General features: G+C 42.6%; 1 protein-coding gene across 4 annotated transcripts in view; it reads right to left on the bottom strand.

Annotated features, from left to right (window-relative positions):
• The window catches only part of USP10 (ubiquitin specific peptidase 10), a 74,406-nt gene that overhangs the window by 48,648 nt on the left and 9,754 nt on the right, over positions 1-16,004 (bottom strand). For all 4 annotated transcript variants that reach the window (XM_077830714.1, XM_077830716.1, XM_077830715.1 and 1 more), the window contains exon 2: positions 2,962-3,030. In XM_077830714.1, coding sequence (XP_077686840.1) covers positions 2,962-3,030 — 69 coding nt within the window. The remainder of the gene's footprint in view (positions 1-2,961; positions 3,031-16,004) is intronic.

Raw genomic sequence — 16,004 nt, 5'->3', positions numbered from 1 at the left:
GTTTTAGTAAAGTAACCTCTATGCCTAAATCTTCAAACTTACATGCCTAAAATATATGTAAGTGCCTAATTTTAGGCTCCCAAGTGTTGATTTAAGTATCTGAATCTGCACTTAGATTTGTAATGACAGATTTAAGTACTTACCTGTATGCACCCAAGTTTGAAAATTCATCTTTTGTATTACCAAAAGAATCCAAGATGATTCATGGTTATAAAGTCATAATTCTCAATGAAGTGCTGAAAGATTTCAGTTTTACTGAAAAATCACCCATGCTCAGCCCACATTCCTTCCATGGTCAAGGCAAAACAGATTTGCTTTCCAAAAGTCTATGTTCAGTTGTGATTTACAATAAGGTTTATGATTAATGCTTTTATCTTCTTTGTCATTAATTTTACAAGTGGCTTAAGAAAATGCAACACTTTATTTGGAAAGAGAAGATAAAATGTGGGTTGTTTTTTTTAAATTATGAAATCCATTCTAAATTATTCCTAACACTTTGTTTCCCTCACTGCACACTATCAGTAGTTTGAAATGATTCACTACCACCCAGAGTAAATCTATATACAACAGGAAATTATGCCATGACTCAAATACTTGACCAGAATATACACACATTCTTTATTTCTATTATGGTGACCTGATTTTCAATGAATTAGGGTTCCTCAAAATTGGGATACCTTATTTAATTTCCTGGAATGAGTGGAGAAGGAATACAGTGGTGTGCAGGAGAGAAGTGGCACAATGGAGGGTTGAAGGCAACTGACAAAGGACATATCACTGATTGGAGTTACTCACACACGTAGACCCCACATGTAAGCTTCTTCAGGACTGCCCCATTGGGCCTCTCTAACCATCAGTTTCCTCTATCCTAACAAAATGTGTTTTGCTTATCACTCCAAGTGATGGTGAGCACACTGACGAAATCACAGTTCCAACATCAGTGAGTCAGCTAAATCTTGCAAACCACAGGGAGATCAGTGCACTAAGGCTTCTGATACTTTACCAGGAGCCCTGATGATCATTTCTGCTCCTTCTTTAGCTAGAGTCCTTAGAAGATACTCCCATACTTTTTCAGTAAACTTAAGCATGAAAAGGCAGCTTTGAGGGAGAGTTTTAAAGGGCCAAATTTGGAGCACGAGGGTGGGGTTATGTTTTGCACAGTTCAACTTCAGGACAATATAAAAAGGCCTGATTTAAGACATTAGCAACCCATAAGAACTATCAAGGGCTCAAAATGAAAGCAGAGGAGAGTGCCTATTTTTTCTTACCCCTTTGGAGGAGCTCTCACCTCCAGCCAAGAAGCTTGATGAGAGAAGCAAGAAGGTCCTGGTAACTTGCTCTTTTTTTTTTTTTTTTTTTTTGGAGCAGAGTTTGTTGGGTGTACCAATCATGTGCATAAGTCAACTTCATAACTAGCTTGTAGCAAAAGGCACCATATGTTTCCCTTTATTCTTTCTATCCACCTACTGCCAAGGACATAGGAATATTGCTCCTGCTAGCATGCTCTAAGGTGGAGGAAGTAGTAGATTAGACCAAAAAGAACTGGACAGTCACAAACATTTTGTACTCCTGCCCACTCTTCACAGAGGAGACAGTCATCCATCACTCCAGGCTGGTGTCCTCCAATACTGTGGAAACTATATTTTAATCTAAAACTTGTTTTTGTGGTAAAAGGACAAACTCTTTGGTGTTTGTGAATCCAGCAAATGCATTAAGTTTCTCCAGTCTGTTGACAGGAGAAACATTTGTATATAGCTTTAGCTTACTCACAAACACAGAAAGTCACTACCTACCTGTTAAGTTCTCTTCATGCTGGCCTCGCCTCCCCTTTTTTTCTTTCCTCCCCCTTCCCTTTGCATGTCTTCTTCCAACCTATTTTTCCTCATCCTCTTCTTCTAGTATCCTTCACATTCCTTCATGCAACCAGTCTGAGAAGCTACCAAGGGTTGTTAGCTATACACCCATGAACTTGAAAAGCAATGTGGTACTGAATTTCTGTATGCCACAAAGAACTTGAAAATCAAATTACTACAGTAGAACCTTAGTAAAACACATTAATGACAGACAACAGAGCTTACTTTATAAATATATTCATTCTGAGGGGGGGAATTTTCCTCCCATATACATACAGTTGAGGGTTTGTTTTATGTTGGGGGGGGAAGAAGAGGGTCAGAGGAGGGAAGTGAAAATTTAAAGTATTTACCACTTCCTCAGTTTTGTTCCTCATCACCTTTACCTTTAGGCCAGGTTTGGTCATATAGGGATCCTGGAGGTTCGTGGTCCTTCCTACAGGACCCAATGGATACCTCCTTCCACTTTCCAGTGCTACCCGCAGTATGAGTCCAAAGAGTACAAAACCTGGGATCTACTCCAGATAACAGCTACAAGGAGGCAGAAAGCCACATCAGGTTCTGTAGTGAGAGCTCTACTCTTCCTCTTTGGTTCAAGAAATCTGGGATCTCACCTACAAACAGGAATGTTGCTGAGAAAGTTGCTACTACGTCCATCACTGAAAAGTTAAATAAGGAAAGCTGCTGGTTCCATTGAGCAGGTCTTTCCTTTCCAACTCCTACATGCAATCACTACAATTGCAGATATTCCAGCAATGAGGAAGGAGAAAGAACAAGCCAGGATCCTTCTCTCCACATTTCACACACTGACTCAAGAGTTGAGTAAGGATAGAACAAGAGACCACTGCTTAAGAGGGACTATAGCTGCCATATATCTGGACAGGAAAAGAACTGCAGGAGTGAGCAACTAGTGTGCGATCAACATAAATACAAATTGAAATTTTATTCCCGGGAGCTCTACGGTGAACAACTGAGTTTTGTTAATTCACAAGTGAACAATAAAAACAACATTGATTATTATATTTTTAATTATATACTAATAAACCTACTACATTTGTGTAAAACAATATGCATCACATCTTCAGATAAAACACTGAAACGTAGTTCTTACCTCAACAGAGCATCGAGGAGTCACAAAGAATTGATTAAATTCATCAGGGCTGAACTCCCCAAAGATATACTAAAAAGAAAAAGAAAAAAACAAAAAAAACCCACATTGTTATATAAGGATTTACACTTTGTCTCATTAGCAAACTCAAGGTAAAATGATTTATTTTTAAAAGAGATGCAACATTTTAAAGGTTTGTGTGTGGCAACGGGAACTAAAACTATCATCTTTGCATCCCTACTCTCTTTCAGATTCCTTTCTCTTGCCCTGAGCAAGTTACTTAATTTTTTATAGCCTTGTCTACAACAAGCTTTCTCTTAAAATTCCCACTAGCAGTAACTGGAGCTCCAGTGTACACTGACAGTTTTAAAGAAGGCCCCCATCACTACAGGTATTAATGTTAAAAAAGGATAGTAAATTACACAAAATCTCCATTGGACTGTCTAACAATTTGGGTTTTATAAGGCTCAGTGCTGGGTCCAATCCTATTTAGAGACTTAGGACCTGTCTACACTTGCAGTGTTACAGCTGTGTCACTGTAGCGCTTAGTGAAGACACTATCTATGCCAACGGGAGAGCTTCTCCTGTTGGCTTAGGTCCTCCACCTCCCGAGAGACAGTATCTATGTCAACGGGAGACATAGTGCTATCTACACAGGGGTTAGATCCACACCCCTGAACGACATAGTTATACCGACATAAGTTGGTAATGTAGACCATGGCTTAGGATGGGGTAGGCAAACTTTTTGGCCCAAGGGCCACATCTGTGTACGGAAATTGTATGAATGCTCATGAAATTGGGGGTTGGAGTGCGGGCAAAGGCTAGGGATGCAGGCTCTGAAGCGTGGCCAGAAATGAAGAGTTCAAGGTGTGGGAGGGGGCTCTGGGCTGGGACAGTGAGTTGGGATGCAGAGGGAGGGGATGAAGGCTCCAGCTGGAGATGCGTCTCTGGGGTGGGACTGGGAATGAGGGGTTGGGCATGCAGGAGGGTGCTCCAGGCTGGGACTGAGGGGTTCAGAGGGTGGGGGGAGGATCAGGGCTGGAACAGGGGGTTGGGGTGCAGGCTCTGGGCGGTGCATACCTCAAGCAGCTCCCAGAAGCAGTGGCATGTCCCCACTCTGGCTCCTACATGGAGGTACGGCCAGGCGGCTTTGCGCACTGCCCTGTCCACAGGCACCGCCCCTGAAGCTTCCATTGGCCATGTTTCCTGGCCAATGGGAGCTGCGGGGGCAGCGCTTGGGGTGGGGGAAGCGTGCGGAGCCCCCTGGTTGCCCCTGCACGTAGAAGCCAGAGGGGGACATGCTGCTGCTTCTGGGAGCCGCGCGGAGTGGGGCGAGCCCCTGACCCTGCTTCCCAACTGAAGTGGGGCAAGCCCCGAGGGCCAGATTAAAATGTCTGGAGGGCTGGATGCAGCCCCCAGGCCATAGTTTGCCCCTGGCTTAGGAAGTGGAACTAGTTGAATTGTGTCCAAATATACTGATGATGCAAAGTAAGGTCGTTGGCACAGTGTATATTATTAAAAGATAGACTGAGAATTTGAATAAACTGAGGAAATAGGTAGATGACTGGAAGAGACTAGTTTTCAATGTCTAGAAATATAAGAGGATACAATGCATCAGACAAAGTAGCCACAGAAATTGTTGATGAGAACCAGAGAAGCCCAAAAAAAAGAAAAAAAAAAGGGTGGTGTTGCCACAAAAAATATGACTAGGTGCTTTTCCTCAGCAACTTTCAATGGCAACAGTGAAACTCTCACACATCATCCATGCCTCCCTCAGAAAACCCAGCTGAATAATAATGATACCAACGCCTACCCTTGCTCATGATAAATCCTCTTGGCCATATGGAGATGCACATTTCCAAGTCTGGAGTTGTGTTACATAAAGAGTTATCAGAGTTGAAAATGTGAGTGGCTGTTTCATCTATAAAAATCAAAGGTTGGGTTGTGGTAGGTTTTATACCCCTATTGCATTTTATGTTTTTTACTCAGTTTCCTTTCCTTAAAGAAATAATAGGTGGATATACTAGCAATTAAAAAAGGAAGTTTAAGCTACAGCTCCAAGAAACTGCAAAAATATTCATAAGATTTAACATTTTTGAACTTGGAGTCTTACAAGAACCTGATTTAAAGTATTTCTAAACATAAAACTGATATACAAACAAATATCTTCAGTTCTCAATACTTCACACAAAGGTCATACATAAGACCTATTGTTCTCAAGACCAAAACCACCATAAGATCATGAACTACATACATAAAGTAATTTAGCTGCTTGAAGTAAAGATCAACATATGAGACCATGAAAACATTAAGTCCTTTAAGGATTCTTTAAGCAGCTGCTATATATCAGCTATTCAATACCCAAAAGCATCACTTAACCCCTGAAGAACAGAACCCTTAAGACATATTTCAGGGAATTGCCCCATAGCTCTTAGGGTAAGCCTACACTTAAAATACTGCATTTAACGTCTCCCAAAAATGTTCCTAACAAAAACATTTGCTGAATCATAATTTCTGTTTTATGAGATTTTTTAGGTGCACTCATGTAAAAAGCAAAACAAAAAATCTGACAATACATTTTAAAAAGCTGCACTTCAAATTACACAATCATCTTCACATACAATCCAGTCTTCTCTCCCCTCCTGGGAGGGGGTGGTCAGGGGTCAAGGAGCAGGGGGTTTGGATGGGTCGGGGGTGGATAGGGGACAGGCTGTTTGGGGAGGCACAGCCTTCCCTACCTGGCGCTCCATACAGTTGTGCAACCCCGACGTGGCCCTCAGGCCAAAAAGTTTGCCAACCCCTGAGCTAATCCAATCACCTATGTGAGTGTAGTTTTGAAGTATGGTCACACTCACTCCAGCTAGGCTAACAGTGCAGATAGTACAGTACAATTAACTGCTGTGAAGACACATCCCACTGCTCAGATACCCCCTTACAGGTTGGGTCTGAAAAGAACAGACTACCACTGACTGAACTCTGAGGCAAAGGTCTGGTCTACACTACAAAGTTAGGTCAATGTAAGGTGCCTTGTGTCCAAATAGTTGTGCATGTGTCTACACTTAAATTTGTCTCCCTCAGATGTAAGTGGCCCTGTTACAACGGCACAGCAACACCTCCCTGAGTACTGCTGAGCCACAGTTGATGTACTGAGGTTGACGCAACAAGAGTAAAGAAAATGCATAACATACATTGACCCAAACAGTCCTCCAAGCAGCTGTCTCAGTGCCAGACACTGACCCCCTGGTCACACTTGTGAAATCCACAGAACAATGGTCATGGAAACTAGAAGCCCCCCACCTCCTCCTACAAGCCTTGCAAATTTTTGAAATGCCTTTTCCTGATTGTCCACCTTGGTGAGCACACCTAGCAGCTCTTCACTGTTGCATGCAACTGCCCAGCTGACCATGCCAACTACATGATCCATATCTGGTCCAGCTTGGAGTAGACAGGAGATACTGGATCTCCTGAGCCTGTGGGGAGAAAAACCTGTGCAAGCACAGCTACGGACAAGCTACAGAAAAGTGGACATCTCTAAGCGGATTGCAAGGGGGATGCAGGAGAAGGGGTACAACAGGGACTAGCAGCAGCGCCGCATGAAAGCGAAGGAACTGTGTTAGCATGTCAGAAGGCCAGGGAGGCCAACAGTTGATCCGGTACCAAAACTTAGACCTGCAGCTTTTACAAAGAGCTGCATGCCATACTTGACAGAGACCCCACTACCACCCTGCAGACCACCATGGATACCTCCAAGGAAGCTGAGTCACAGGATCCTGGCATGAACAGCAAGGTTGAGGAGGTGGAGGAGGATAATAGGGGGACATCTGACTGGGGTGTCCAGCTATGCTGCAAGCCAGAACCTGTTTCAGACTCTCCTGCCGTCCAGTTGGTCCTGGCAGTTGAGCATGGGCGAACCCAATACAGCGGAAGAACCTCGGGCAAGTGTGTAATTGTACTTCCCATAACAATGATGTACTGATGGTGCCCCCAATTTAATAAGACACAGCTATCAACTTTTCATTAATTTACTCATACCAGAAGAGCTAGTGGTACAACAAAGAGAAGTAGTGTTATCTGCTTTTCGTTTCCCTCTAGAGTTATGCACAGGAGGTTACATAGAGCAGTTTATGTATACAGGGATATCCCTTGAATCCTTCTGAGATCTCAATTAAACTTTCATGGAGGTACCCTGCAATCCTCTCCCAAAGATCAAGAGGACTGGCACAAGGACCCAGTGGTAGAAGAGCAGACTGGATTGGGAGGAGACTGGTTGGACAGGATGGGGCAGGTGTGGTGCTTCGGAGGGAACAGGCAGAAGAGAGTCTGTGACTACTAGAGAAAACTCTCCCCTCCAGAGACTAGGATGGAACCAAGATTCCTGAATCTCACCATTCCTCTACTGTCAGTAAATATTGTGAAACCCTCCGGCAAACAGCACCTCTGCCTACATCCCCTTCAGTACTAGTCCACACAGAAAATGACAACTTACTAACAGTCATAATTCAAAAGGCAAAGGTCTGCTCACTGAATCTTACTTTGGGGATGAATCAGGTCTGCGTCATAAAGGAAGCAGCCCTGCTTCATCTGTAGCAGATGCTGGAAGGCGTCTAGGGAAGGAGGCAGGGGATTGCAGAAAGACAAAGATACAGTCTGATAGTTAAGGAAGCTGAATGCTGTCCTGGAGAACTGGACATTCTTGTTGGGTAACCAACTTGATATCCTGGGGTCTGATTTACAGAAGTGCACCATATTCACAGCAGTAACTCAAAGTACAGTTCCCACTGATTTCAACAAATGAAGCACTATATGAATGCTAAGTTATCAGGTCCTAGATATTTCAAATTGGGCATTCTGAATTAATGGAAATTTTGACCTTCGTTTCTGTGCCTCAGTTCTTTCTCTGCAAAATGGACATAATGCCACTCTCTCATCTCACCAGGGTGTTCAGAAAATAAATTAATGTTTGTGAAGTACCCAGAAACTATAGTATTGAGGACCATAAAAAAAACCCATGAGGCAATTAATGTCCCCAGAGCAGGGTCTGAATAGTGTACAGTGAATAAGGCATGGAGCCACACACTGAACAATGAGGATAATACAAAATATTGCATACACTGCTCATTAAGTGAGCACCATAGCATCTCTGCTCTGAAAAAGGAAGCAGTTCTGTGGGGGGAAAAACAGTACATGACCATGTAATTAAACATCACCATAATGTATAAGCACCAAGGGGCAAATATAGGTTGCACAGGCAATTTTTCAAATCCCAATTTTAATACAATGCATCTTTCTTTTTAAAAATAAACCTATTTAAAATTAAATTTGATATTATGACAGCCTATGTTGAGGTCTAACATTACTATAACCTATTAATTTAAATTAAATAAAAATATTCAAACCGTATCTGTTTGCTCTGCTGAAGTTTTAAAGGAAGTCAAACCACTGAATTGGTAAAAAGAAAAGGAGTAATTGGGGCACCTTAGAAACTAACAAATTTATTTGAGCATAAGCTTTTGTGAGCTACAGCTCACTTCATCGGATGCATTCAGTGGAAAATACAGTGTGGAGATTTATATACACAGAGGACATAAAACAAGGGGTGTTATCATACACACTGTAAGTAGAGTGATCACTTAAGATGAGCTAATACCAGCAGAAGAGTGGGGGGGGGGGAGTGGAAGGGGGAAGAGAGAAAACCTTTTGTAGTGATAATCAAGGTGGGCCATTTCCAGCAGTCGACAAGAACGTCTGAGGAACAGTGGGAGATGGGGGTGGGGAAACAATTTTACTTTGTGTAATGACCCATCCACTCCCAGTCTTTATTCAAGCCTAAGTTAATTGTATCCAGTTTGTAAATTAATTCCAATTCAGCAGTCTCTCGCTGGAGTCTGTTTTTGTTGTAATATTGCAACTTTTAGGTCTGCAATTGAGTGACCAGAGAGATTGAAGTGTTCTCCGACTGGTTTATGAATGTTCTAATTCTTGACATCTGATTTGTGTCCATTTATTCTTTTACGTAGAGACTGTCCAGTTTGACCAATGTACATGGCAGAGGGACATTGCTGGCACATGATGACATATATCACATTGGTAGACGTGTAGGTGAACGAGCTTCTGATAGCATGGCTGATGCGATTAGGCCCTGTGATGGTGTCCCCTGAATAGATATGTGGACACAGCTAGCAACGGGCTTTGTTGCAAGGATAGGTTCCTGGGTTAGTAGTTCTGTTGTGTGGCGTGTGGTTGCTGGTGAGTATTTGCTTCAGGTTGGGGGGACTGTCTGTAAGCAAGGACTGGCCTGTCTCCCAAGATCTGAGAGAGTGATGGGTTGTCCTTCAGGATAGGTTGTAGATCCTTGATGATGAGTTGGAGAGGTTTTAGTTGGGGGCTGAAGGTGATGGCTAGTGGCGTTCTGTTATTTTCTTTGTTGGGCCTGTCCTGTAGTAGGTGACTCCTGGGTACTCTTCTGGCTCTGTCAATCTGTTTCTTCACTTCAGCAGGTGGGTACTGTAGTTGTAAGAATGCTTGTAGGTGTTTGTCTCTGTCTGAGGAGTTGGAGCAAATGCGGTTGTATCGTACAGCTTGGCTGTAGACAATGGATCGTGTGGTGTGATCTGGGTGAAAGCTGGAGGCATGTAGGTAGGAATAGCGGTCAGTAGGTTTCCGGTATAGGGTGGTGTTTATGTGACCATCGCTCATTAGTACCGTAGTGTCCAGGAAGTGGATCTCTTGTGTGGACTGGTCCAGGCTGAGATTGATGGTGGGATGGAAATTGTTGAAATCATGGTGGAATTCCTCAAGGGCTTCTTTTCCATGGGTCCAGATGATGAAGATGTCATCAATATAGCACAAGTAGAGTAGGGGCATTAGGGGACGAGAGCTGAGGAAGTGCTATTCTAAGTCAGCCATAAAAATGTTGGATTACTGTGGGGCCATGCGGGTACCCATAGCAGTGTTGCTGGTTTGAAGGTATACATTGTCCCTAAATGTGAAATAGTTATGGGTGAGGACAAAGTCACAACGTTCAGCCACCAGGTCTGCCGTGACATTATCGGGGATACTGCTCCTGACGGCTTGTAGTCCATCTTTGTGTGGAATGTTGGTATAGAGGGCTTCTATATCCATAGTGGCCAGGACGGTGTTTTCAGGAAGATCACCGATGGACTGTAGTTTCCTCAGGAAGTCAGTGGTGTCTCGAAGATAGCTGGGAGTGCTGGTAGCGTAGGGCCTGAGGAGGGAGTCTACATAACCAGACAATCCTGCTGTCTTGGTGCCAATGCCTGAGATGATGGGGCGCCCAGGATTTCCAGGTTTATGGATCTTGGGTAGTAGATAGAATACCCCAGGTCGGGGTTCCAGGGGTGTGTCTGTGCAGATTTGTTCTTGTGCTTTTTCAGGGAGTTTCTTGAACAAATGCTGTAGTTTCTTTTGGTAACCCTCAGTGGGATCAGAGGGTAATGGCTTGTAGAAAGTGGTGTTGGAGAGCTGCCTAGCAGTTCATATTCTGACCTATTCATGACGACAGCAGCACCCCCTTTGTCAGCCTTTTTGAGTATGATGTCAGAGTTGTTTCTAAGGCTGTGGATAGCATTGTGTTCTGCACGGCTGAGGTTATGGGGCAAGTGATGCTGCTTTTCCACAATTTCAGCCCGTGCACGTCGGCGGAAGCATTCTATGTAGAAGTCCAGTCTGTTGTTTTGACCTTCAGGAGGAGTCCACCCAGAATCCTTCTTTTTGTAGTGTTGGTAGAAAGGTCTCTGTGGATTATTATGTTGTTCAGAGGTGTGTTGGAAATATTCCTTGAGTCGGAGACGTCGAAAATAGGATTCTAGGTTACCACAGAACTGTACCATGTTCGTGGGGGTGGCGGGGCAGGAGACCCTCCGAGACAGGACAGATTCTTCTGCTGGGCAAAGAGTATAGTTGGATAGATTAACAATATTGCTGGGTGCGTTAAGGGAACCATTGCTGCAGCCCCTTGTGGCATGTAGTAGTTTAGATAGTTTAGTGTCCTTTTCCTTTTGTAGAGAAGCAACGTGTGTGTTGTAAATGGCTTGTCTAGTTTTTGTAAAGTCCAGCCACGAGGAAGTTTGTGTGGAAGGCTGGTTTTTTATGAGAGTATCCAGTTTTGAGAGCTCATTCTTAATCTTTCCCTGTTTGCTGTAGAGGATGTTGATCAGGTGGTTCTGCAGTTTCTTTGAGAGCGTGTGGCACAAGCTGTCAGCATAGTCTGTGTGGTATGTAGATTGTAATTGGTGGAAGTCACTGGCAAAGCACCTAGAATCAGACTTTGTGGAAGTGCTAAACCATCTTTTGATTATAGTAGCCTGCTCTGCAGGTACAGAGAGATTATTTTCCTCATTTCAGTTAGTTCAGTTCAACAACTAGTTCACTCAAAACTGAAAAACCAAACGGGAGTTGAAAAAGCAGGAAAGCTTATTTTTCTTCAACCTGTTCATCCTATGAATAAAAATGAAGGGTAAGAAGATGAGCTCTACCAATTCTAAAATCCTGAAGGATGTGGTGAATAGAAACACCAGTGCAATTCAGTAATTACACATACTACTTCCTTTATTTAACTACCTACTTTAGTTAGTTTTAAATGCAAACATGTTTTGATAAACTTGTTTTTCTCTTACGTACCTAGCGCTTTCTAGGTAGTTTTATGGAACTAATAAAAACAACTTTAAAACGGAATTTTGTGCATTTTTAATTGAATCTCAACTTCCACTCAAATGCAGCTTGACACAAATCATAAGTAAGAATTTAATCTAGTAAATAAGAAATGCATCATTCATAATTTTCTAATAAAAAATAAGAATCTAAATAAATGTATGTTAAGCTATATAATTATTTAAATAAAATGTGTAGATATAACCTCCCTGGTCTGCAACAAGTAATACCAAATTATACCACCCAATAGGAATCAACATCTCTTTTCGAAAATAACTAAAAATTACAAATGCAAAACAAGATTAAAATTTATTATTTAAATTGAGGTTTCCTGCTTGTGATTTAAATCAATCCACAGGGGCAATTCCTAACTTTTTGAGTGTTTGACTTTGCAACCTTAATGTTCTTATCACATAGTTTGTAGTTTGTGTGGGTGTAATTCTATGTAGGTTCTTACACTGCTCTTATCACCACAGTATCCAAGCATCTTCCAGTGATGCATTAAGCAACATGACCAACATCTATCATGAGATGTTGATTCTCATCCTCTCTCTCCAAGGGGAAGAACTGTTTGCAGTGTAGTATTTTGCTTTGGAAGTATTTTGCTTTTTAAGGGATATACTGCTATGGATCTATTAATACAAAAGTGGGATTTACTCTTTCACTAACTTTGTTTACACTCCTAATTCTAGGATGAGATACCTGGCCTGAAAAATTGGAGGGGAGTCTGGCAATGTAAACAGCACTTTGATTATCAGAGAACCCTTATATTCTTCCTTATCTTGATCCTGTATGGAGCTTGAATAAAGTTAGCGACGGCTTAAATAATTATTAAATTTCTTATCTTATGGTCAGTGCAGTATCTTTATCTACTGCACGTTTACTAATGTGCATTCACAAAAGCTTTCTCTATTTTAAATGGCCCGAACGATAGGGGTTTTACTACTTCCCTTGGGAGAAAATTCCATAGTCTAATAGCAGATCTGGGATTCTTTCTCCCCTAAACATGTAGTGAATGCCTATTTGTTAAACACTGACAGTGCCAACAAGAGATTCAACAATGTTTCAAGTTACAAGAGGATAATATAAAGTTACTAACATATTCAGGGTTTATCAGTAAAAACATGGCAGTCTGTTTTTTAAAAAAAAAAAAAGTGTGTTTGTATTGGGGGGGGGGCTACCTTAACAGTTTATGAAAGACCCCTACTAACTAAGTTTTACGGGCTTTAAATCTAATTTTCTAAGGCCATGTCTACACTACAAATTTTGGTCGATGCAATTTATGTTGCCATATAGACGCCAAAGTTTATGTATTGCTCAGGTGCATGCATACTTGGCTGCTTGCACTGGAGCTGCACATAATCACCAGGAGTGCTTGTGTTGATGTAAAGTGCCATGTACCACAGGTAGGTAATGCAGTATGGCAAGCGCTGACATCCAGTACAATGCCTTTTGAGATATTTTGCAATATTTTATGGGATAGCAATGACTTGCCCAGGGATCTCTGGGAGCTAGTGGTAAAGTTTCCAGCATTCTACTTACTCCACCCCACAATTCCATCCATATCCAATAATTTTCTCACCTTTTTTTTTAATAGAAGTCCTAAAAACCTGCAAAACACTTTTTGGTCTCTGTCATCCCTGACAAGCATGGAGCCCACAGAGCTCTGGGCTATCATCATAAATGTTGCAAATACAGGACACACAATTCTCCTGTGTTTGCAGACCACCAGGAAGTATTTCAACAACTTGGGCTATGAGGATTTCTTCTAGGACAGTTTGCTGAGGGACACAGTGAAAAACGATTTAAGGTTGTTGGTGGCATTCTTGCACAGCTGCAAATGGTGAAATGCCACTTCTGGGCCCGAGAAATGAGCACTGACTGGTGGGATTGCATCATAATGCATGTTTGGGATGACAAGAAGTAGCTGCATAAATTCTGAATGTGAAAGGCCAAATGCCTGAATCAGTGCCCCAAGTTCACCCCAGCCCTTCAGCACACGGACATCTTAATAAGAGCTGCATTGAAAGTGGAGAATTGAGTGACAATCACACTCTGGAAGCTTGAAACATTAAATTGCTACCAGTCAGTGGGAAATCATTTTGGAGTTGGAAAATTCAATTTAGGGTCCATTGTCATGTGATTAGTTAGCAGGAGACGATTAACATGGCTATGTAGGATTGTGACTCTCAGCAATGTGCAAGACACAGTGGATGGATTTGAGCAATGGGGTTCCAAAACTATGGTAAGGCAACAGATGGCATGCATATCCCTAATTTTGGCACCAGCCCGCCTTGCCCCAGAGTACATCAACAGCAAATGATCCCCCAATGTTTGCATAACCATAGAAAAGTAGCATCAGGGAAGCTTCACTGATATTAATGCGGGCTGCTCAGGGAAAGTGGATGATGTGTGCATCTTTAAAAATACAGGACTGTTCAGAAAGCAGCAAGCAGCGATACACTTCCCAACCGCCAAATTACCACTGGCAATAATCAAATGCCAATAGTAACTCTGGGAGAGCCAGCCTGCCCCTTGCTCATGAAGCCCTACATTGATCATCTCGAGAGTACCAAGGAAAGATTCAACTATTGGCTCGAGCAGCTGCTGAATGACTGTTCCATGTGCTTTTGGTAAACTGAAGGGACGCTAATAGTGTTTACTCACTAGACTGGATCTCAGGGAGAAAAACAGACCAATGATTATAGCTACATGTTGCCTCCTGGAAAATGTGCGAGACAAAAGAGGGAAAGCTGTCACTAGGGTGGAAGTGGAGAAGCTGCCTGTTGACTTGGAACAGCCAGATATAAGGGGCATTACAAGAACTGAACATGGAGCTATGCAGTTGACAGAGGCTTTGGAAGAGCACTTTAACTGTCAGCTACAGTAGTGTTCTATGCTGGAGTGTTTTCTGAACCTGGAGCTTGGAGTGCTGCTATGAATTCTGGGGTGCTTGCTGTACATTTACAAAACATGGCTGGGTGCTTCAGTGAAGCTATGAAGTCTGCGGTGCTCAATGTGTATTTACTGTTTGGTTTGATGACTGCTATGCATTCTGCAATATTTGTTGTGAATAAAGATAATTTGAGTCTCCAAAACCAGAACTTTATAGAGTGGAAAAAAGGGCAGAAAAATCAATGTTTAAAAAAAATCCACAGCCAATGTTATTACAAGTTTTTAATATAATTGAACAGAGTGAAAATTTAAAATTGTGTTCATTTGAGTACACAAAGGTAGTCCATTGTGCCTACACGTGCACCAGTTGTGGTTCTCACAAGTCAGTGTATGGGAAGCTGTGGCTTTCTTTGATGTCCTCTGGAGTGGAGTGGTAGGGATAAGAATGCACCCCATGATCCCACGTTACGTTGAGTGGTGTAGGGAGCAGCAACCATGGAGTACCCCAGGGATAGCAAAAGGTGGAAAGTCCAGGATTTTTGGATCTGCAGGCCAAGCAGTGTCTGCAGCAGTTGGGTTTGCTGCCTAAGAAGCCCCATTATGTCCTGGTGCATCTCCCTCTCCTTTTCCTGCTGGGGCTTCTAAGACTTTTTCCTGTCCTGTCTTTGTCCATACTGTCAGTCATAGTGGCCCTCCAAGTCCTTAGTTTACAGTTCGATGCAGCACTGGCTTTCAGAATCTCACAGAACACGTCCTCCCTAGTCCTCTTCTTTCTCATCCTCAGGGCTAGGCGTTCTGCAGGCATGGGGGGGGCACCCCTCAAGGCAGCCATGCCAGAAGCTGCTGATAAAAAAACAGACATACGTACCATTGGATTTAAAATCACAAGGGAAAGGGGAATGTTTCAAAACTCCTTTCCCTTATTTCCATAAACAATTTTAATAAGAAATGCTTATTGACACTTCAGTTTTGGAGCAACTCAACACAGTATTGCTCTCCAGCCCCAGCCATGATGAGTATGTCTCCCAACGGCAAGGAAAGGGTGCAGAAGGATTTTCTATTGCATGAAGCTATATAATTTTGGTCCCTATCGCATGGGTATGAATACAGGACAATGGCACTGAATACTGGCACTGTTTTTCATTGGAGGTGGTGATTTTAGTTGATCTCCCACTCCCGAGGGTCACAAAGGAACATAGAACACAGCTGCTACTGGCATCCCAAAGCTGCCAGGCCCCATATGCTGCATTGTTTACTGCAATGTTGCCAGCCAAACTCATTGCAGAGATGTGTGGGAAACTATCCTATTAGGAGGAAGAAATAAGATAGACATTCCTAGTAACCTTTGGGAAAAGACTGCAGCGCATCCCCATGAAAGTTTAATCAAGATCTCTCAAGAGATCTTTTATCCCTCTGTACGTAAACAGCTTCACATTTTGTCTTGTCAACATGTGGATAGGCTGGGCACCATCTTTACATTT

Source organism: Eretmochelys imbricata, chromosome 12 (genome assembly GCF_965152235.1).
Source record: "Eretmochelys imbricata isolate rEreImb1 chromosome 12, rEreImb1.hap1, whole genome shotgun sequence".
In the NCBI taxonomy this organism is placed as follows: domain Eukaryota; kingdom Metazoa; phylum Chordata; order Testudines; family Cheloniidae; genus Eretmochelys; species Eretmochelys imbricata.
This window is presented reverse-complemented; position numbering and strand designations above follow the sequence as displayed.